This window comes from Delphinus delphis, chromosome 2 (assembly GCF_949987515.2).
Source record: "Delphinus delphis chromosome 2, mDelDel1.2, whole genome shotgun sequence".
In the NCBI taxonomy this organism is placed as follows: Eukaryota; Metazoa; Chordata; class Mammalia; order Artiodactyla; family Delphinidae; genus Delphinus; species Delphinus delphis.
The window spans coordinates 103,792,643-103,815,046 of record NC_082684.1 but is presented as its reverse complement, the minus strand read 5'-3'; the positions used below and the strand labels follow the sequence as shown (position 1 = coordinate 103,815,046).

The 22,404-nt window shown below is 39.5% G+C and overlaps 1 protein-coding gene across 1 annotated transcript in view; it reads left to right on the top strand.

Annotated features, from left to right (window-relative positions):
* ADAMTSL3 (ADAMTS like 3) overlaps positions 1-22,404 on the top strand; it is a 370,467-nt gene that overhangs the window by 244,422 nt on the left and 103,641 nt on the right. Inside the window, exon 17 of the mRNA XM_060005339.1 lies at positions 14,017-14,146. Within this exon, the coding sequence (XP_059861322.1) occupies positions 14,017-14,146 (130 nt within the window). The remainder of the gene's footprint in view (positions 1-14,016; positions 14,147-22,404) is intronic.

Here is a 22,404-nt window from a genome sequence, read left to right as displayed (position 1 = left end):
TGTACGTGTGGGGTAACATGCATAACCAGGGCACCCTGTTAGGATTAGGAAGTGGTAATATAGTCAGGGGACCCCACTGGGGTGGAAGTTGGCCCCAAGGTGCTTTAAGCATTCCAGGATCCAAAAGGAAGTGGACGAGCGGGCGTGGGAGTCCGGATAGTCATTCTCTCTCTGTTGGAAGGAAAAAGACAGAAATAATCAATGGGAAACCTAGATCCTCTACTAACATGAAGGAGACTCATCTCATCAGGAATCCAGGCCCCTGACATCCTATCACTGACTCTTGACTGTGCCTTCCTGCCAGCTGTCATGGCTAAAGTTGGGGGCTAGAAATGCTCTGACTTCAGTCCCAGCCAACGGTGGACAAGATAAGGAAGCTATTGCCTTAGGAGGCAGTTGGATCAAGAGCAGGCTCCACTCCTCCTGGCGGCCCCGCACCCGTTAGGAGCTCCCGATCGGGTCTTAGAGCTCATGGACCAGTCATTGTGCCCAAGCCTCTCCTCTTTTGCCCCTCAGGCTCTTGAGGACATTCTCAATCCTTGCCATCCAATCACTGTGACTTCATGGTATCTGTCTTTCTCCTTTCTTGTCTAATCAACCTGTAAACCCACCTATCCTAGACACCAGCCTGTCAATAGCCCCAGATGAGGTGGTGTGTGCTTTACCCCCAGGTTTCAGCTCAGCTACTGCCTTTCGCCTGGAGGTACACATGTGCAAGTTAGGAGAAGAACCCTTATCTGCCTCCAGATTCTCTCTATCTCTTACTTGCTTCTCCCTGGTTCCTAGAAGCCCATCCCAACTAGCCAGGAACTTAGCCTGGTTCACCCTAAATGTCTGCTGTGTCTCTTCCCTTCTGGGCATGTAAGTCTCAGTTATCTGCACACTGCCACATGTCTGCTGTTGCCCCAAAACCTAACTACTGCTCCCTCTGGGTCCTGGCCACGTCTTTTGTTATATCTTGGAAACCTTAAGACTGATATGCCCTTGGCAATCTGGGAGCTAGTACTTTCTTGATGAATCTGGGGAAACCCTCTAGAGATAGTCACTGGGATGCAAAAATGTTCTCCTATTCAATTGCAATTATAGATGTCTGGAACTTTCTACTACATGACTACAGAACGCAGCTATCTCTACCACTTCTGAGCCACTACATTGCTGTATTTTCACCAGAGACTTGTAGATTTGCCTTTCAATCTGAGAGCAGAAATAAGCCCTGCTATTGCTTGCATCCCCCAAAACTACTGTGTTAATCTCAGGCTTTTTAAATACTGCCATTGATAGAATTACTGTTACATCTAGTACTCTGTCATCCTTGACTTCAGTTCTTTTCCTGACCGGGAAGGCCCTCTCCAGATGGGAAAATATGGCTTGTTGGAACTCAGCAGGCTACTAGGAGTTGCCCAAGGAAAATTGACCAGGTAAATTCTGATTCAGCTGGGAGAGTCTATTAGACCTCATTTTTGGAGCCTGGTGCCAAAATGTTAGGATCTGCGGTGTTCCCAGTGTCCACTAAGACAGCCCTAGTTTCCACCTCCAGGATGCCTGGATCCCCCTGGAATGATTTTCTGTTTTTTGGGTAACAACTTTATTAAGCTATTAATTCACATACCATACGATTTATATATTTAAAGTATACAATTTGGTGTCTTTAAGTATATTCACCAACTTGTGCAGCCATCATCATGATCAGTTTTAGAAAGAACACTTTCCCCCCAAAAGAACCCTGTATCCTTAAGAAATCACTCCCCATTTTCCCTCAAGCCCCCATTTCCCTGCTAGCAGCAGCCTCTGGCAACTACTAATCTACTTTCTATTTATTCTGGACATTTCATATAAATGGAATCACACAATAAGTGATCTTCTGTGACCCCTTTCTTTAACTTAGGGTGTTTTCAATGTTCATCCGTGTTGTAGCATAAGTCAGTACTTCATTTGTTTTTAGGACTGAATACTATTCCATTGTATGGCTATATCACGTGTCGCCATTCACCAGTTAGAATCTGGATTATTCGCATGTCTTTGGTATTATGAAAACTACTGCTCTGAACATTCATGTTCACACTTTTGTATGGACATATGTCTTCATTTCTCTTGGGTATATACTTAGGAGTAATAGCATGACCAGGATCTGTTTCAAACATAAAAGTTTTTGTGAAACTTGACCAATGCAGTTTATCCTTATGGGCACTGTGGACCTTTTGGCCTATTGTGAGGAGAAAACTGCCTTGCTCATGTTAGAAATGCATTTCAGTATTCAGATGGTTGATGGGAAGGTGTCCATTTATTTCTGACATCCTCTTGTGTATCTGGAATGCATTTTACATATTTTAATAGCCCTCAACTTGGTAATCTTTCAACGTTCAGTTAAACAGGATTTAGCCTTGTGAGGGTGCCTTGAGCTGTGTAATTAAGAATTAGATGATTAAGATGAACCTTGGATACCCACTAACCCAAATTTTACAGTTGGGGAAGCTGAGGGTCAGAGGGCATCACACAGTCCAAAACAGAAAACGAACAGCTTAATTGTTGTTCTTTAGAGAGGGTTGATTGAACTGTCAGGGCTTATAATAAGCTTCTTAACTTTGTAAAAGTAATGTTTTTAATTTCTTGGGTTCAAGCTTAAAATTTCCTTTTAAATACATAACTAAATTCTATTAAAACTGGAAAGCTTGGAGGATTATAAAATCCTCTATAAATGCAGGAAACCAGACACCTGCTCTGTGCTAGACTCCATGCTCTTCACTTGCTTCTGGGCTCAGGATCAGGGTATAAAATAAAGGCATAGTCCTTTTCCTGATGGAGTGCAGCTTTTGGTCATTTCGGCTTTACTGTCTCTACTTCATTACTTATAGGCGGTGATACTTGCCTCTCTGTGATCCATTTTAATGTGGTTTTAGAGGCTTGGCCTCTACAAGTCCACTTATGTGTGGTTTTGAATGTGGGTTTTTAACCCTCACCCTGGATAATAGGCAGGGTAAGTCTGCAGTGACTGAAAACCACAGGAAAGTAGAATTTCCACAGGCATATAGTTATTTCTTCAACATTCCTGTTTCTGTAGAAAAATAAGATATGCAAATTATAGATTTCCAAAAAGATAAACTTTCGGTCACATCTTTTTTTTGGGGGGGGGATACGCGGGCCTCTCACTGTTGCGGGCTCTCCCGCTGCGGAGCACAGCCTCCAGACGCGTAGGCTCAGTGGCCATGGCTCACGGGCCCAGCCGCTCCGCGGCATGTGGGATCTTTCCGGACCGGGGCATGAACCTGTGTCCCCTGCATCGGCAGGCGGACTCTCAACCACTGCGCCACCAGGGAAGCCCACAGTCACATCTTGATATTGTGTATTTGTATATTCTAACTTGCCTTCACATCATACAGGAAATAAAAGTAAATCCGTTTGTTGTCATTACCAATGATTAAGAACGTTTTACAAATCTGCTTTCATACTGGAGTGGCAACAGAGAATTCTTTTTCAATTCCCAAAAGTATGAAGCATGCAGACGTATTCAATTTCCATCTTCCAGAGTGTGTGTATGTATGTATGTATGCAGCATTGTGTTGTGTGTGTATGTGTGTGTGTGTGTGTGTATGTGTGCGTGTGTACATACGTGTACATTCTAGAAGTTATGCTTACCTTTTTAATACCCTCTGGTAAGGTTTTGTAATTTACTACCTCATAAACATTCCTCACTAAAGTTTTCTTTGGTATCTTATATTATTTGTTGCATTTATGACCTTTCATTTTCACCCTTGTATTTTCTAAAAGCACAGGCTAGTAGCATACACATGGACTTTGAGGCCTGGCCCCATTTTTGAACCCTAGTTCTTCCACTCCCTTTAGGCTAGTTATTTAAGTTTATAGAGGTTTATTTTTGTAAAATGAGAAGAGCCGTATCTACCTTATTAGGATTAATGAAAGGATTAACTGTTATTCTTTTTTTTTTAAACATCTTTATTGGACTATAACTGCTTTACAATGGTGTGTTAATTTCTGCTTTATAACAAAGTAAATCAGCTGTACATATACATATATCCCCATATATTACTCAGCCATAAAAAGAAACGAAATTAACTGTGATTCTTAAACAAGGTTATGTTGGAGAGGTGTTTAATCACAGTGCCCGACACATGGTATACGATAAATGTTGGTGGGATGATTGTTTTATGATATAATAATAATAGGTTATTCATCTTATATTAGAATACTGTTTTTTTCCCCTTTTTTAAAAAAATCTGACTAAACTGCTGAAGCCCTTAATGCATCTAACAGTTTCCGAGTGCATTCTTTTGAATTCTTCAAGTAAATAATCATCTGCGATTAATGATGATTTTTCTCTTTCCATTTCCAATAGTTATTTATCTTGTTTATGTTTTATATCTTACTGCATTGTCCAGAATTTCAAAAACGATAGTAAATAATGTGGATAATGCTAACTTTGCCTTGGTCTTGACATTAGCGGGAATCTCTCTGTTGTTTCATTCAAAAACAACAGCTTATAAATGTTTAGTGCACGTTTCTTTGTGCCAAGCACTTGGCTAGGTGATATGGACTCAGTAGTTCCTACCTCTGGAACTCAAATCTAGTGAGGGAAATGTGTTACTCACATAATCACACACACATGTATGTAAAGTTACAGCTGGTTATAGCAGCTACAGAAGAAGTATGTGGTGCTGTGAAAGCACATAATAGGAGGAATTTGACCTAATTAGGGAAGTCAGGGAAATCTTCCCTAAGAACAATTACACTCGAACTTAAATGTGAAAGGTGAGGAATTAATTAAGCAAAAGAGAGGTTGGAGATGGTGGTACAAAGAGAATTTCCAGCAGAAGAAAGATCGTGTGGAAGGGCCCTACGTGGCGGGAGGGCACATGGGACATTCCAGGAGCTGAAGAAGTCGGGCACAGCTGGGGTACTGAGAAAGACGGAGTTTAATGTGAGATGATGCTAGAGAGGAATGCAGGGGCCAGACAGTTAAGGCCTTACCGGCCGTGTTGATTTGGGTCCTTATCCCAAGATCGATGAGAAGCAATTCAAGTCATTAAAGTTGGAGTTAATGATCAAATGTTTATTTATTTCAAAAAGGTTAGTCTGGTTGTATTGTAAAAAAGGGATTAGAAGGGTTCATAGCAGATGTAAGAGGGACCATCAAAGAAGATTTTGCTGGTCCAGGAAAGAGCTTGGGCTGGAGTGGTGATGATGATGGAGATGGAGTGAGCAGGTGACTTTGAGAGATGTTGAGAAGGGAAAAAGTCTGTCAGTGGAGTGGGCCAGTGGGAGTGAGGTGGCAGGTCTGAGTCCTAAGATTCTTTTCTGAGATGATGAGTGCCGACAGGCGGTCCAGTTTGGCAGAAAGAAATCATGACTTCAGTTTGGACATAATGATTTTAAAGTGCCTTTAGACTTCCAAATGGAGATGCTAAAGAGACAGTTGAATGTGTGAATCTGAAGCAAAGTGGCAAGATCTAGTCTGGAAATATACATTTACGAGTCATCTGTGTACGGAGAGAATTGAAGCCAGGGGCGTGTATGCAAATCTTCAGGAAGAGAACACCTGTGAGCCGTGGGGAGGGTCTAAGAATGAGCTTTGAGGAAATTCAACATCCGATGGCTGGGTGGAGGATACTGAGCCACAAATGTCAATGCAATGAAGAGGTCAGCCAGATAGGAGCAAAACCAGGAGGGAGTGGTGTGGTGGGAACCGGAGTCGGCTGCGTTGAGGCCACTGAGAGGTGAAGTGAGGTAAACTGAGAATCAGCACCGGGTCCAGCAAGGGGAAGTCACTGAGGACTTACAGGGTCAGTTCCATGGAGTGGTGGAGACGAAGTCAGACTTGAAAGGACGGAGGAGAGTGATAGGTGATGAAATGGAGATGAATAGATTAGATTTTCTTGTGGCAAAACTTACGATAAAGAAAACAGAGAGAAGTAGGAGGCTAGAAGGCACAGTGGGTTAAGGGGGAGGTGTGTGAGTGTGCTGTCATTTAATGACAGAGAGCCTTGGGTACATTTAAAAGGCAAGGAGAGGGGAAATTGACAATAACACAATCATAGTAGGGGACTTTAACACCCCACTTTCCGCATTGGACAGACCATTCAAATGAAAATAAATAAGGAAACACAAGCTTTAGATGACACATTAAACAAGATGGACTTAATTAATATTTATAGGACATTCCATCCAAAATCAACAGAATACACTTTCTTCTCAAGTGCTCACGGCATATTCTTCAGGAGAGATCATATCTTGGGTCACAAATCAAACCTTCGTAAATTTAAGAAAATTGAAATTGTATCAAGTATCCTTTCTGACCACAGTGCTATGAGACTAGATGTCAATTACAGGAAACAATCTGTAAAATATACAAACACATTGAGGCTGAGCAATACACTACTAAATAACCAAGAGATCACTGAAGAAATCAAAGAGGAAATCAAAAAATACCTAGAAACAAATGACAATGAAAACACGATGACCCAAAACCTATGGGATGCAGCAAAAGCAGTTCTAAGAGGGAAGTTTATAGGAATACAGTACTACCTCAAGAAACAAGAAAAATCTCAAATAAACAACCTAACCTTACACCTAAAGCAATTAGAGAAAGAACAAAACCCCCTCAAAGTTAGAAAGAAAGAAATCATAAAAATCAGATCAGAAATAAATGAAAAAGAAATGAAGGAAATGATAGCAAATATCAATAAAACTAAAAGCTGGTTCTTTGAGAAGATAAACAAAATTAATAAACCATTAGCCAGACTCATCAAGAAAAAAAGGGAGAAGACTCAAATCAACAGAATTAGGAATGAAAAAGGAAAAGTTGCAAATGACACTGCAGAAATACAAAGCATCATAAGAGACTATTACAAGCAACTATATGCCAATAAAATTGACAACCTGGAAGAAATGGACAAATTCTTAGAAAAGCACAAACTTCTGAGACTGAACCAGGAAGAAATAGAAAATATAAACAGACGAATCACAAGCACTGAAATTGAGACTGGAATTAAAAATCTTCCAACAAACAAAAGCCCAGGACCAGATGGTTTCACAGGAGAATTCTATCAAACATTTAGAGAAGAGCTAACACCTATCCTTCTCCAACTCTTCCAAAGTATAGCAGAGGGAGGAACACTCCCAAACTCATTCTACGAGGCCACCATCATCCTGATACCAAAACCAGACAAAGATGTCACAAAGGAAGAAAACTACAGGCCAATATCACTGATGAACATAGATGCAAAAATCCTCAACAAAATACTAGCAAACAGAATCCAACAGCACGTTAAAAGGATCATACACCATGATCAAGTGGGGTTTATTCCGGGAATGCAAGGATTCTTCAATATATGCAAAACAATCAATGTGATACAGCATATTAACAAATAGAAGGAGAAAACCCATATGATCATCTCAATAGATGCAGAAAAAGCCTTCGACAAAATTCAACACCAATTTATGATAAAAACCCTCCAGAGGGCTTCCCCGGTGGCACAGTGGTTGAGAGTCCGCCTGCCGATGCAGGGGACATGGGTTCGTGCCCCTGTCCAGGAAGATCCCACATGCCGCGGAGTGGCTGGGCCCGTGAGCCGTGGCCGCTGAGCCTGCGCGTCCGGAGCCTGTGCTCCACAACGGGAGAGTTCACAACAGTGAGATGCCCGCATACTGCAAAAAAAAAAAAAAAAAAAAAAAACCCACCAGAAAGTAGGCATAGAGGAACCAACCTCATCATAATAAAGGCTATATATGACAAATCCACAGCCAACATCGTCCTCAATGGTGAAAAACTAAACCATTTCCACTAAGATCAGGAACAAAACAAGGTTGCCCACTCTCACCACTATTATTCAACATAGTTTTGGAAGTTTTAGCCACAATAAAAGGAATCCAAATCGGAAAAGAAGAGGTAAAACCGTCCGTTTGCAGATGACATGATACTATATATAGAGAATCCTAAAGATGCCACCAGAAAACTAGTAGAGCTAATCAATGAATTTGGTAAAGTAGCAGGATACAAAATTAATGCACAGAAATCTCTGGCATTCCTATACACTAATGATGAAAAATATGAAAGAGAAATTAAGGAAACACTCCCATTTACCATTGCAACAAAAAGAATAAAATACCTAGGAATAAACCTACCTAAGGAGACAAAAGACCTGTACTCAGAAAACTATAAGACACTGATGAAAGAAATTAAAGATGATACAAACAGATGGAGAGATATACCATGTTCTTGGATTGGAAGAATCACCATTGTGAAAATGACTATACTACCCAAAACAATCTACAGATTCAGTGCAATCCCTATCAAACTACCAATGGCATTTTTTACAGAACTAGAACAATAAATATCACAATTTGTATGGAAACACAAAAGACCCCGAATAGCCAGGGCAACCTTGAGAAAGAAAAACAGAGCTGGAGGAATCAGGCTCCCTAACTTCAAACTGTACCACAAATCTACAGTAATCAAGAAAGTATGGTACTGGCCCAAAAACCAGAATATGGATCAATGGAACAGGATAGAAAGCACAGAGATACACGCATGCACGTATGGTCACCTTATCTTTGATAAAGGAGGGAAGAATATACAATGGAGAAAAGACAGCCTCTTCGATAAGTGGTGCTGGGAAAACTGGACAGCTACATGTAAAAGAATGAAATTAGAACACTCCCTGACACCATACACAAAAATAAGCTCAAAATGGATTAAAGACCCAAATGTAAGACCAGACACTATAAAACTCTTAGAGGAAAACATAGGCAGAACACTCTATGACATAAATCACAACATGATCCTTTTTGACCCACCTCCTAGAGAAATGAAAATAAAAACAAAAATAAACAAATGCGACCTAATGAAACTTCAAAGCTTTTGCATAGCAGAGGAAACCATAAACAAGATGAAAAGACAACACTTAGAATGGGAGAAAATATTTGCAAATGAAGGAACTGAGAAAGGTTTATCTCCAAAATATATAAGCAGCTCATGCAGCTCAGTATCAAAAAGCAAACAACCCAATCCAAAAATGGGCAGAAGACCTAGATAGACATTTCTCCAAAGCACACATACAGATTTCCAGAAAACACATGGAAGGATGCTCAACATCACTAATCATTAGAGAAATGCAAATCAAAACTACAATGTGTCACCTCACATTGGCCAGAATGGCCATCACCAATATATCTACAAACAATAAATGCTGGAGAGGGTGTGGAGAAAAGGGAACCCTCTTGCACTGTTGGTGGGAATGTAAACTGATACAGCCACTATGGAGAACAGTATGAAGGTTCCTTAAAAAACTAAAAATAGAACTACCATATGACCCAGTAATCCCACTACTGGGCATATACCCTGAGAAAACCATAATTCAAAAAGAGTCATGTACCACGATGTTCCCTGCAGCTCTATTTACTATAGCCAGGACATGGAAGCAACCTAAGTGTCCATCGACAGATGAATGGATAAAGAAAATGTGGCACGTGTACAATGGAATATTACTCAGCCATAAAAAGAAACGCAACTGAGTTATTTGTAGTGAGGTGGATGGACCTAGAGTCTGTCATACAGAGTGAAGTAAGTCAGAAAGAGAAAAGCAAACACTGTATGCTACCACATATATATGGAATCTAAAAAAAAAAAAATGGATCTGAAGAACCTAGGGGCAGGACAGGAATAAAGACACAGACGTAGAAAATGGACTTGAGGACATGGGGAGGGGGAAGGGTAAGCTGGGACAAAGTGAGAGAGTGTCATGGACATATACACACTACCAATTGAAAATAGATAGTGGGAAGCAGCCGCATCGCACAGGGAGATCAGCTCGGTGCTTTGTGACCACCTAGAGGGATGGGATAGGGAGGTTGGGAGGGAGACGCAAGAGGGAGAGGATATGGGGATATATGTATACATATAGCTGATTCACTTTGTTATACGGCAGAAACCAACACAACATTGTAAAGCAATTATACTCCAATAAAGATGTTAAAAGTAAAATAAAATAAATAGACACATACAAAAAAAAGGCAAGGAGAAAGTTCCAGAATGAAAGCAAAAGGCAAAGTATCAAGAAATGTCCTAAGATGCCAGGGAGTGAAATTCATAGCCTGGTTGTGGAGCTCAGTCTTAAATAGTTGCAGGAGCAGCTCCTAATGGAAACTGGCAAGGGAAAGGCGAGGATGGATGTGAGGGTGGGTGGGTGTATCTGCTTGATCGCAGGAAGTTCCTATCTGGTTGTTTCTGTTCGAGTGTGTGTGAATATTTGTGTGTGAGTGATTTGGTATGTGAATGCCCAGTTGTTTGAGGTCACATGTAGTGTTCTTTTATTATACTTTTGACTTGATTACTATGTGCTAGTATTTCATTTAGGGTTTTCCATGCATGTATGAATGATATTGATGCATGTAGGTATCATCTGTTGAGCGTGGTGGAGAACAAGATGCCTTCCTGCAAATGGGAAAGTAGGACTGCAAGCTGATTTGGCCCACTATGGGCTCATTTTAGCATACTTCCTAGGGAGATGTGTTCCCGACATGGTACATCAGCAATAGCTGTTTTGTTCTCTTCAAATCCCTTCAAATCATAACAGGCCTCTAGCTGTAGTTTCTTCCAGCTACTCTTGATATAACTGGTCACTTCCTTTCAGGCTCCAGTGATGTTTATGATGCCCTTCATAAGGCCAAATGGCTTTCAACAGTCCTTAATTTTTACCAGCTGTCTTCTCATCTGGCTCCTAAAAAGAACTCACCTATTTGGAATGCTATAAAACTTGCATTTTCATACCAGAATGGCACTCCTCTGGGTCCATACCATATTATGGTTCTACTTTTTTTCATTACCTGGGAGCTTATAGCAGTAGTTATTCTATCATACTGGCTAATCAGCAGAAGGAAAAACCTATGCTAACTGTTCTTTTCAATATGGCCCTAGGCTTGCATCTGTCATATAGCATTGTATAAAGCAACACTATATGAAGTAGATCTGGGTTTTTTTTCTCTTACAGATTTTTATCATCAGTTTTATACTAGTTTTGTGAGATGACTTGGAGTTTTCCATACCTTTTAATAATCTTAAATAGTTCATATCATAGAAGCTATCTGTTTTAAAAGTTTGGAAGAATTTGCATCTATAACTGTCTAAATTCAGTTCTTGCTTTTCCCTCTTGGGGGCAGGATTGAGGGGGGAGCACTGTGGCTGGATCATTAACATCATTTTCAAGTTTCCCCCCTGCTTATTGTTATATACAAGGTCTTAATTTTAAAGTGAATTTCATAATTTAAATTTTCTTGGAAAAAAGTCATCTATTTCATGATATTAAAACCATCATCAAGAGATGTTCATCTAGTCTCAGGTTGCTTTAAGACTTCCTCTTCTCTTTTTTTCTTGTCACAAATAATGTGTAACCTAGTCACTCTTTTTGACCTAGGAGTTTTATAGGAAATGACTTAAAAAATTCTACTGTTTGGATTGGGGGGTGGGTTAATTGTTTATTATTCATTTATAGTTGGACTCTATTATGGTCCAGAATGTTACTTGCATAATTTCTGGCTTGTGGAATTTAGTGCAGTTTTCTTTATAGGCTCATATAGGATCAATTTTTGTTAATGTTCCACTGGTGCTTAAAAAGAGCATATTACGTTTGTTTCTAAGGGCCAAGGCTATTTGGTATTTTATCAACATAATTTTCTTATTCAAATCATTTTCCCACTTTGAAAAATAATTTGATATGTTAAATAGTGGGTGTCATCTTAAAGGTTCTGACTATAGATTTTTTTATTGGTCCAAGTATTTTTTACTAGGTGTGTGTGTGTGTGTCTGTGTGACGTTACTTGGCATGTTGAATTAGTCAAGATTTGTTTGCAAGAAATCCAACTCAAACTAACCTTAAACCAACAAAAGGGAATGTATTAGCTCATTTATTGGCTCTGCTTCCCATCATAGAGTCTGTGTTTTTACCCTTTAATTATGAATTCATTTCTTGATGTAGGCTTTGGATATTTTTTTGCCAAAGAAAAAACAACCCTCTTAATATGACATTGTAGAAGTCAAATGTGAAGTGAAGGATGTTGCCTCATGCTACCAAAGGAATTTATTAGAAAACTTACATCGAAATTTCAACACTTGATTTATTTTATGACTTCTAAATGCATATTTGCGATTACTATCCACATTTTAAGTATAAGATGAAGTAAACTTATTTTTATAATTTTTACTTTTGAGGATAAAGGTTAACTCAATCCTCTTGAAGTGAAAAGTGGTGAAGTCATATTGTAGGCCCAGTACGTGGGAAGGGACATATTCTCGTGGCCGTCTTTGGAAATGCATTCTACCTCAATAAGTATCCTAAATCGCCTCTTAAACTTCTATATTTTTTGAGTAAAGTTGCTTTAAGACCCAAAGATTTGTCACAAATGTTGTGAAATTCCATCAAAATGGTTAAAATGAGATAACTTTGGTGCTTTCAGACTCACCCCCTCAGTCTCCAGAAAACATTTCAAAATAGTCTCTAAGTGTAGTTTCTAAATAATTTTGATTACAAATTAAAATATATGTGAAAGACAACTGAATTTTTCTCAGATTAAAAAGAAATGAAACCTGCTAGAAAATGAACATCTGTAAAGTCACTAAGAAAGTTTGACATTTGCTGGTGAGAACCCAAGGTGTGATGTTGTAGCAGTGTCTCCTTGTATTTCAGGTTAGCCACTGTTTATTTAAAAAAAGAAAAAGATTCATGGAAGATGCATGGAGATTTAAGACTGCATCCTGCCATGGATGGGAGCATAAGATTACAACCGAAGAAAGCAAAAGAAAATTTAGTGAAAAGAACTGAACATCTCAAATACATATTTTATATATACTTTTGGCCTGTACTGCATTCTGTGAAATATTGTAAAATGGTTGAATTGAAACATGGCATTTGGAAAAAGAACCACAAACTTATAACATAATGGAACACACATTTTTGCATGAAACTGAATACATTTGCGTATTTCAAATAGCATAGTCAGTCGCTATTACAATTTTCATTTGATTTTTTTCATCAAAAGTTTCATTTATATTTTGTTCAGTTCTGATTTTCCAATAATTTTTTTTTTTTGTCTCAACAAAAAAAGAAGAGTGGTTGAGACATGGGCTTTGGGGTCAGACAGACCTGTCTAGCCTCAAAGGAAAAATGTGCCTGTGAAAGTTCATATTTGAACAGGGAAGCTGGTTGGCTGTATTGCATTTTGGAATCCCTCGGGTACAAAAGAAAGACCACTGAATTCGGAAGCAGGAAATCTGATTTTCAGTTTTGAATCTACCACTCTTTTGCGGTCTTCATTTCTCTCTCAACTGTTTCCTTATGATTAAATTAATAAAATGGAGATAATGATACCATTCTTTTGACCTCACAAGATTATGGTGGGCTCAAATAGTGTATTTGAAAGCACTTCGTACACTGCAAATCACTTTCCCAATGGGAGGCATTGCTGTTGTTTTTGCTAGTAATAGAAATATTACTAATGATAGTATTTAGTGAACAGGAACTCCAACTCTAATGAAAATTTTAATAAGGGTTATACACCAAATTTAGCACATATTCAATGATATAAAGCAAGTGTTATTCTTTAGGAGCTGATATGAAAATTCCTCTCAGGGAAATTATTGTATATGTTTGGAAGGAACACTGATGATTCATTTGAGGGAACTCCTAGCTTTGAGTATATTTGGAACGCAGGTCAGTCTGAAGGTGGATGGGGAATCGGGATGCTCCTTAATGTCTTAACGTGAGTATATTTGGGAGAGGGACAGTAGAGGGACTGAGTTTAAAAGGTGATGGAGAGAATATAAAAGACTGGGAGACTTTGCACAATGCAAAGTCGTTTGCTCCACGTGTACCCTGAAATGCAGCCTGCAGCCACGTAATATGGTCAAAAGGGCAGTAGCTTAAGAACGAGAAGTCTCAAGACCCTGTTTTCTTTTTTCCGCACAATGAGTTATTCTAAGTCATTTGCACTTTTTCTCTTTCCAACCTCCAGGCTATCAAGAAGCCATTGCAGTGTGCTTACACATCCAGACCCAGCAGACGGTCAACGACTCCTTGTGTGATACGGTCCACCGTCCTCCAGCAATGAGTCAGGCTTGTAACACGGAACCCTGCCCACCCAGGTATGTGCTGTCTCATGCTCCCAGGACACACCGTCTGAATGGTAACACCCTCCCTTGCAGAGAAACACGTGTGTGCATTAAGACTGGCGGGTCCACCCAAAGTAGATCAGCCTGGCCTACGTCGGAGTTCTCCCTTCTCTGTTCGAGTTATGCCCCAGCCAAATTCTTGCTAAGATGCACAGATACTGCCAGGTTCAGCAGGAAACCCCTTTAGTCTGACTTTTGTTTGCATCAAACATGAATGAACATGAACTGGCCTGCTGCTGACAAAACCATGAGGTCAGCAGTTTTGTCCTGTCTCCTGTCTGTCTCCTCAAGAACATTTCTGTGCCCAAAGCCACATCCAAGAGCACAGGATCTGAGGTCGGGTTGGCACTGGTACACAGTAGGTGCTCAATCCATATTTGTTGAATGACTGAGTGATCTCCTATTTGTTACCTAGAACTCACACCAGTGTGTTCTTACCTTCCCACGATTTACCATAGATCTCAGATTATGGGGTGTAATGTTACAGGCCCCAAAGGGTAGGCGAGGTTGACTTATTTTTGGTCTCCAAGTTTGAACTTAAAAGTTAATCTGCTTCCTTTCACAAGTCCTTTTAAGATCCTGGGGAATTTTATCAGAAGGAAGGGTAGGTTTTCCCCCTGTTCCTCTATCCCTGCGTGTTGCTGGCAACAGGATTATAACTCAACATCACTGGTCTCTCACACAAGACCTTCCAAAATCCAGGCCCCATTTTTTTCTCTTCTCTATCCTTTACCTTTATGATCTTGACCACTCTTCTGTGATAAATTTAAAACCAAGAATTTAAAGCCCATTCCCAATCACCTCCTCTCTCTTGTTGCCAGATTCTCTTTCCTGCCTCTTAGTAATTATATCACCCATCTGATGAGGTACCTGTATTCACTAAAGGTGAGTTTAGTTATGTCTAGGACCCTAAGTAATTGAGGAAGTTTGTGTCCCGTGCCATACGGGAGTAAGGGTAGGTTTTTATGTTTATTCAGGAAATAAGTTGTGCTTCTGGAATTCTCTTGATCTTTCTGATTTTGATTCCATGAGATGTGTTGGCTATGAGGCAGAAACTCCTGCCTTCCTGGTCTGAAGTGGTGAGGGTGAGGATCAAATAAGTCAGGGCATCCTGGAGATCCAGTCTTATGTATCCCACAGGTGGGCCCTTTCCTTGGGGGTCTTGCTCTCTAACCTGCAGAGTCTTGGGAATAGGCCAGCTCAATGCATGCTTCATCCCTGGGGAGACCACACCTGCAGTGAGCCAGGCACAGGGTTTTATCTAGCCGTATTTCTTTTTAAAAAAATTTTTATTGGAGTGTAGTTGCTTTACAGTGTTGTGTTCGTTTCTGCTGTACAGCAGAATGAATCAGCTATACGTATACATATATATCCCCTCCTTTTTGGATTTCCTTCCCATTTAGGTCACCACAGAGCACTGAGTAGAGTTCCCTGTGCTATACAGTAGGTTCTCATTAGGACATGGAAGCAATCTAAATGTCCATCAACAGAGGAATGGATAAAGATGTGGTCCATTGCAATATTTCTGACTTAAGTTGTCGGCTAAGGAAATACGGGGAACTTCTTGACTTGCGTTAGAACCGTCTTGCTGTGCTCAGCTGAGAGGAGGCAGTAAAGACCTACAAACGTACTTTGGAGAGCAAGACCCAGAAACAGCATAGGGAAATCTTCTTTCCTGGACATCTCATTTCCACCCCCAGGTTTCTGAATTCCAGAGTCATCCGTACCAGAACACTAACAGAAAATTGCAGAAGAGACAATACAGTAAGACTATTAGGATCTAGCTGGGCATCAGGATACCCACTTTGTCAAGTCTGTCCGGAGCTGTCCAAGAACATCAAGTATATGGGAGGTGGAGCTGAGGCTATATCCAATTGGAACGACCTTGTCATCTTTTTTTTTTTTTTTTTTGGTAACACCTTTATTGGAGTATAATTGTTTTACAATGGTGTCTTAGTTTCACTTTATAACAAAGGGAATCAGTTACACATATATCTCCATATCACTTCCCTCTTGGGTCTCCCTCCCTCCCACCCTCCCTATCCCACCCATCTAGGTAGTCACAAAACACCGAGCTGATCTCCCTGTGCTATGCGGCTGCTTCCCACTAGCTATCTATTTTACATTTGGTAGTGTATATATGTCCATGCCACTCTTTCACTTAGTCCCAACTTACCCTTCCTCCTCCCCATGTCCTCAAGCCCATTCTCTAGTAGGTCTGCGTCTTTATTCCCATCTTGTCCCTAGGTTCTTCATGACCTTTTATTTATTTATTTTAGATTCCATATATATTTGTTAGCATACGGTATTTTTCTCTTTCTGACTTACTCACTCTGTATGACAGACTCTAGGTCCATCCACCTCACTACAAATAACTCAGTTTCGCTTCTTTTTATGGATGAGTAATATTCCATTGTATATATGTGCCACATCTTCTTTATCCATTCATCTGTCGATGGACACTTAGGTTGCTTCCGTGTCCTGGCTGTTGTAAATAGAGCTGCAGTGAACATTGTGGTACATGACTCTTTTTGAATTATGATTTTCTCAGGGTATATGCCCAGTAGTGGGATTGCTGGGTGGTATGGTAGTTCTATTTTTAGTTATTTAAGAAACCTCCATATTGTTCTCCATAGTGGCTGTACCAATTTACATTCCCACCAACAGTGCAAGAGGGTTCCCTTTTCTCCACACCCTCTCCAGCATTTATTGTTTGTAGATGTTGTGACGATGGCCATTCTGACCGGTGTGCGATGATACCTCATTGTAGTTTTGATTTGCATTTCTCTAATGATTAATGATGTTGAGCATTCTTTCATGTGTTTGTTGGAAATCTGTATATCTGCTTTGGAGAAATGTCTATTTAGGTCTTCTGCCCATTTTTGGATTGGGTTGTTTGTTTTTTTGATATTGAGCTGCATGAGCTGCTTGTAAATTTTGGAGATTAATCCTTTGTCAGTTGCTTCATTTGCAAATATTTTCTCCCATTCTGAGGGTTGTCTTCTCGTCTTGTTTATGGTTTCCTTTGCTGTGCAAAAGCTTTGAAGTTTCATTACGTCCCATTTTTTTTGTTTGTTTTTATTTCCATTTCTCTAAGAGGTGGGTCAAAAAGGATCTTGCTGTGATTTGTGTGATAAAGTGTTCTGCCTATGTTTTCCTTTAAGAGTTTGATAGTGTCTGGCCTTACATTTAAGACTTTAATCCATTTTTTTTTTTTCATGGTACGCGGGCCTCTCACTGCTGTGGCCTCTCCTGTTGCGGAGCCCAGGCTCCAGACGCACAGACTCAGTGGCCGTGGCTCACGGGCGCAGCCGCTCCACAGCATGTGGGATCTTCCCAGACCGAGGCACGAACCCGTGACCCCTGCATCGGCAGGCGGACTCTCAACCACTGCGCCACCAGGGAAGCCCTTTAATCCATTTTGAGTTTATTTTTGTGTATGGTGTTAGGGAGTGTTCTAATTTCATTCTTTTCCATGTAGGTGTCCAGTTTTCCCAGCACCACTTACTGAAGAGGCTGTCTTTTCTCCATTGTATATTCTTCCCTCCTTTATCAAAAATAAGGTGACCATATATGTGTGGGTTTATTTCAGGGCTTTCTATCCTGTTCCATTAATCTATATTTCTGTTTTTGTGCCAGTACCATACTGTCTGGATCATTGTAGCTTTGTAGTAGTGTCTGTAGTCAGGGAGCCTGATTTCTCCAGCTCCGTTTTTCTTTCTCAAGATTGCTTTGGCTCTTCGGGGTCTTTTGTGTTTCCATACAAATTGTGATATTTTTTGTTCTAGTTCTGTGAAAAATGCCAGTGGTAGTTTGACAGGGATGCATTGAATCTGTAGATTGCTTTGGGTATTAGAGTCATTTTCACAATGTTGATTCTTCCAATCCAAGAACATGTTATATCTCTCTATTTATATCATCTTTAATTTCTTTCATCAGTTTCTTATAATTTTCTGCATACAGGTCTTTTGTCTCCTTAGGTAGGTTTATTCGTAGGTATTTTATTCTTTTTGTTGCAATGGTAAATGGGAGAGTTTTCTTGATTTCACTTTCAGATTTTTCATCATTAGTATATAGGAATGCAGAAGATTTCTTTGCATTAATTTTGTATCCTGCTACTTTACCAAATTCATTGATTGGCTCTAGTAGTTTTCTGGTAGCTTATTTAGGATTCTCTATGTATAGTATCATGTCATCTGCAAACAGTGACAGCTTTACTTCTTCTTTTCCAGTTTGGATTCCTTTTATTTCTTTTTCTTCTCTGATTGCTGTGGCTAAAACTTCCAAAACTATGTTGAATAAGAGTGGTGAGAGTGGGCAACCTTGTCTCGTTCCTGATCTTAGTGCAAATGCTTTCAGTTTTTCACCATTGAGGACGTTGTCGGCTGTGGGTTTGTCATATGTGCCCTTTATTCTGTTGAGGTAAGTTCCCTCTATGCCTACTTTCTGGAGGGTTTTTATCATAAATGGGTGTTGAATTTTGTCGAAAGCTTTCTCTGCATCTACTGAGATGATCATATGGTTTTTCTCCTTCAATTTGTTAATATGGTGTATCACATTGATTGATTTGCATATATTGAAGAATCCTTGCATTCGTGGGATAAACCCCACTTGATCATGGTGTATGATCCGTTTACTATGCTGTTGGTTTCTGTTTGTTAGTATTTTGTTGAGGATTTTTGCATCTATGTTCATCAGTGATATTGGCCTGTAGTTTTCTTTCTTTGTGACATCTTTGTCTGGTTTTGGTATCAGGGTGATGGTGGCCTAGTAGAATGAGATTGGGAGTGTTCCTCCCTCTGCTATATTTTTGAAGAGGTTGAGAAGGATAGGTGTTAGCTCTTCTCTAAATGTTTGATAGAATTCGCCTGTGAAGCCATCTGGTCCTGGGCTTTTGTCTGTTGGAAGATTTTTAATCACAGTTTCAATTTCAGTGCTTGTGATTGGTCTGTTCATATTTTCTCTTTCTTCCTGGTTTAGTCTTAGAAGGTTGTGCATTTCTAAGAATTTGTCCATCTTTCCAGGCTGTCCATTTTATTGGCATATAGTTGCTTGTAGTAATCTCTCATGATACTTTGTATTTCTGCAGTGTCAGTTGTTACTTGTCCTTTTTCATTTCTAATTCTATTGGTTTGAGTCTTCTCCCTTTTTTTCTTGATGAGTTGGCTAATGGTTTATTAATTTTGTTTATCTTTTCAAAGAACCAGCTTTTAGTTTTATTGATCTTTGCTATCGTTTCCTTCATTTCTTTTTCATTTATTTCTGATCTGATCTTTATGATTTATTTCCTTCTGCTAACTTGGGATTTTTTTGGTTCTTCTTTCTGTAATTGTGTTAGGTGTAAAGTTAGTTTATTTGAGATGTTTCTTGTATTTTAAGGTAGGATTGTGTTGCTATAAACTTCCCTCTTAGAACTGCTTTTGCTGCATCCCACAGGTTTTGGGTCATCGTGTTTTCATTGTCATTTGTTTCTAGGTATTTTTTGATTTCCTCTTTGATTTCTTCAGTGATCTCTTGATTATGAAGTAGTGTATTTTTTAGCCTCCATGTGTTTGTATTTTTTACAGATTTTTTTTTACTGTAATTGACATCTAGTCTCATAGCATTGTGGTCAGAAAAGATACTTGATACTATTTCAATTTTCTTAAATTTACCACGGCTTGATTTGTGACCCAAGATATGATGTATCCTGGAGAATGTTCCATGAGCATTTGAGAAGAAAGTGTATTCTGTTGTTTTTGGATGGAATGTCCTATAAATATCAATTAAATCCATCTTGTTTAATGTATCATTTAAAGCTTGTGTTTCCTTTTTTATTTTCATTTTGGATGATCTGTCTATTGGTGAGAGTGGAGTATTAAAGTCCCCTACTATGATTGTGTTACTGTGGATTTCCCCATTTATGGCTCTTAGTATTTCCCTTATGTATTGAGGTGCTCCTATGTTGGGTGCATAAATATTTACAATTGTTATATCTTCTTCATGGATTGATCACTTGATCATTATGTAGTGTCCTTCTTTGTCTCTTGTAATAGTCTTTATTTTAAAGTCTATTTTGTCTGATATGAGAACTGCTATTCCAGCTTTTTTTTGATTTCTTTCTTTTGATTTGCACAGAATATCCTTTTTCATCCCCTCACTTTCAGTCTGTATGTTTCCCTAGGTCTGAAGTGGGTCTCTTGTAGACAACATATATATGGGTCTTTTTTTTGTATCCATTCCTCCTTCCTGCCTAGAGAATTTCCTTTAGCATTTGTTATAAAGCTGATTTGGTGGTGCTGAATTCTCTTAGCTTTTGCTTGTCTGTAAAGGTTTTAATTTCTCTGTCAAATCTGAATGAGATCTTTGCTGGGTAGAGTAATCTTAGTTGTAGGTTTTTCCCTTTCATCACATTAAATATGTCCTGCCACTCCCTTCTGGCTTGCAGAGTTTCTGCTGAAAGATCTGCTGTTAACCTTATGGGGATTCCATTGTATATTATTTGCTGTTTTTCCCTTGCTGCTTTTAATATTTTTTCTTTGTAGTTAATTTTTGATAGTTTGATTAATATGTGTCTTGGTGTGTTTCTCCTTGGATTTATCCTATTTGGGACTCTCTGCGCTTCCTGGACTTGATTAACTATTTCCTTTCCCATATTAGGGAAGTTTTCAACTATAATCTCTTCAAATATTTTCTCAGTCCCTTCCTTTTTCTCTTCTTCTTCTGGGACCCCTATAATTCAAATGTTGGTGAATTTAATGTTGTCCCAGAGGTCTCTGAGACTGTCCTCAATTTTTTTCATTCTTTTTTCTTTATTCTGCTCTGCATTAGTTTTTTCCACTATTTTATCCTCCAGGGCACTTATCCATTCTTCTGCCTCAGTTATTCTGCTATTGATCCCTTCTAGAGAATTTTTAATTTCATTTATTGTGTTGGTTTTCATTGTTTGTTTGCTCTTCAGTTCTTCTAAGTCCTTGTTAAGCGTTTCTTGTATTTTTTCCATTCTATTTCCAAGATTTTGGATCACCTTCACTATTGTTATTCTGAATTCTTTTTCAGGTAGACTGCCTATTTCCTCTTCAGTTTTTAGGTCTGATGGGTTTTTACCTTGCTCCTTCATCTGCTGTATGTTTCTCTGTCTTCTCATTTTGTTTATCTTACTGTGTTTGGGGTCTCCTTTTTGCAGGCTGAAGGTTCGTAGTTCCTGTTGTTTTTAGTGTCTGTCCCCAGTGGCTAAGGTTGGTTCAGTGGGTTGTGTAGGCTTCCTGGTGGAGGGGACTAGTGCCTGTGTTCTGGTGGATGAGGCTGGATCTTGTCTTTCTGGTGGGCAGGTCCACGTCTGGTGGTGTGTTTTGGGGTGTCTGTGACTTTATTATGATTTTAGGCAGCCCGTCTGCTAATGGGTGGGCTTGTGTTCCTGTCTTGCCAGTTGTTTCGCATAGGGTGTCCAGCACTGTAGCTTTCTGGTCGTTGAGTGGAGCTGGGTCTTGGCGCTGAGATGGAGGTCTCTAGGAGATTTTCGTTGTTGGTATTATGTGGAGCTGGGAGGTCTCTGGTAGACCAATGTCCTGAAGTTGGCTCTCCCACCTCAGAGGCACAGCCCTGATGCCTGGCTGGAGCACCAAGAGCCTGTCATCCACATGGCTAAGAATAAAAGGGAGAAAGAAAGAGAGAAAGAGAGAAGGAGAGAAAGGGAGGAAGGGAGGAAGGAAGAGATAAAAATAAAATAAAATGAAATAAAATAAAGTTATTAAAATAAAAAATAATTATTTTTAAAAATTTAAAAAGTAATAAAAAGAAAGGAAGAAGAGAGCAACCGTACCAAAAAACAAATCCTCCAATGATAACAAGCACTAAAAACTATACTAAAAGAGAAAACAAAAAGGAAACAAACAAAAAAAAACCCAGACAGATAGAACCCTGGGACAAATGGTAAAAGCAAAGCTATACAGACAAAATCACACACAGAAGCGTACACATACACACTCTCAAAAAGAGAAAAAGGGGAAAAAAATATATATCATTGCTCCCAAAGTCCCCCTCCTCAATTTGGGATGATTCGTTGTCTATTCAGGTATTCCACAGGTGCAGGGTACATCAAGTTGATTGTGGAGATTTAATCTGCTGCTCCTGAGGCTGCTGGGAGAGATTTCCCTTTCTCGTCTTTGTTTGCACAGCTCCCGGGGTTCAGCTTTGGATTTGGACCCGCCTTTGCATGTAGATCGCCTGAGGGCATCTGTTCTTCGCCCAGA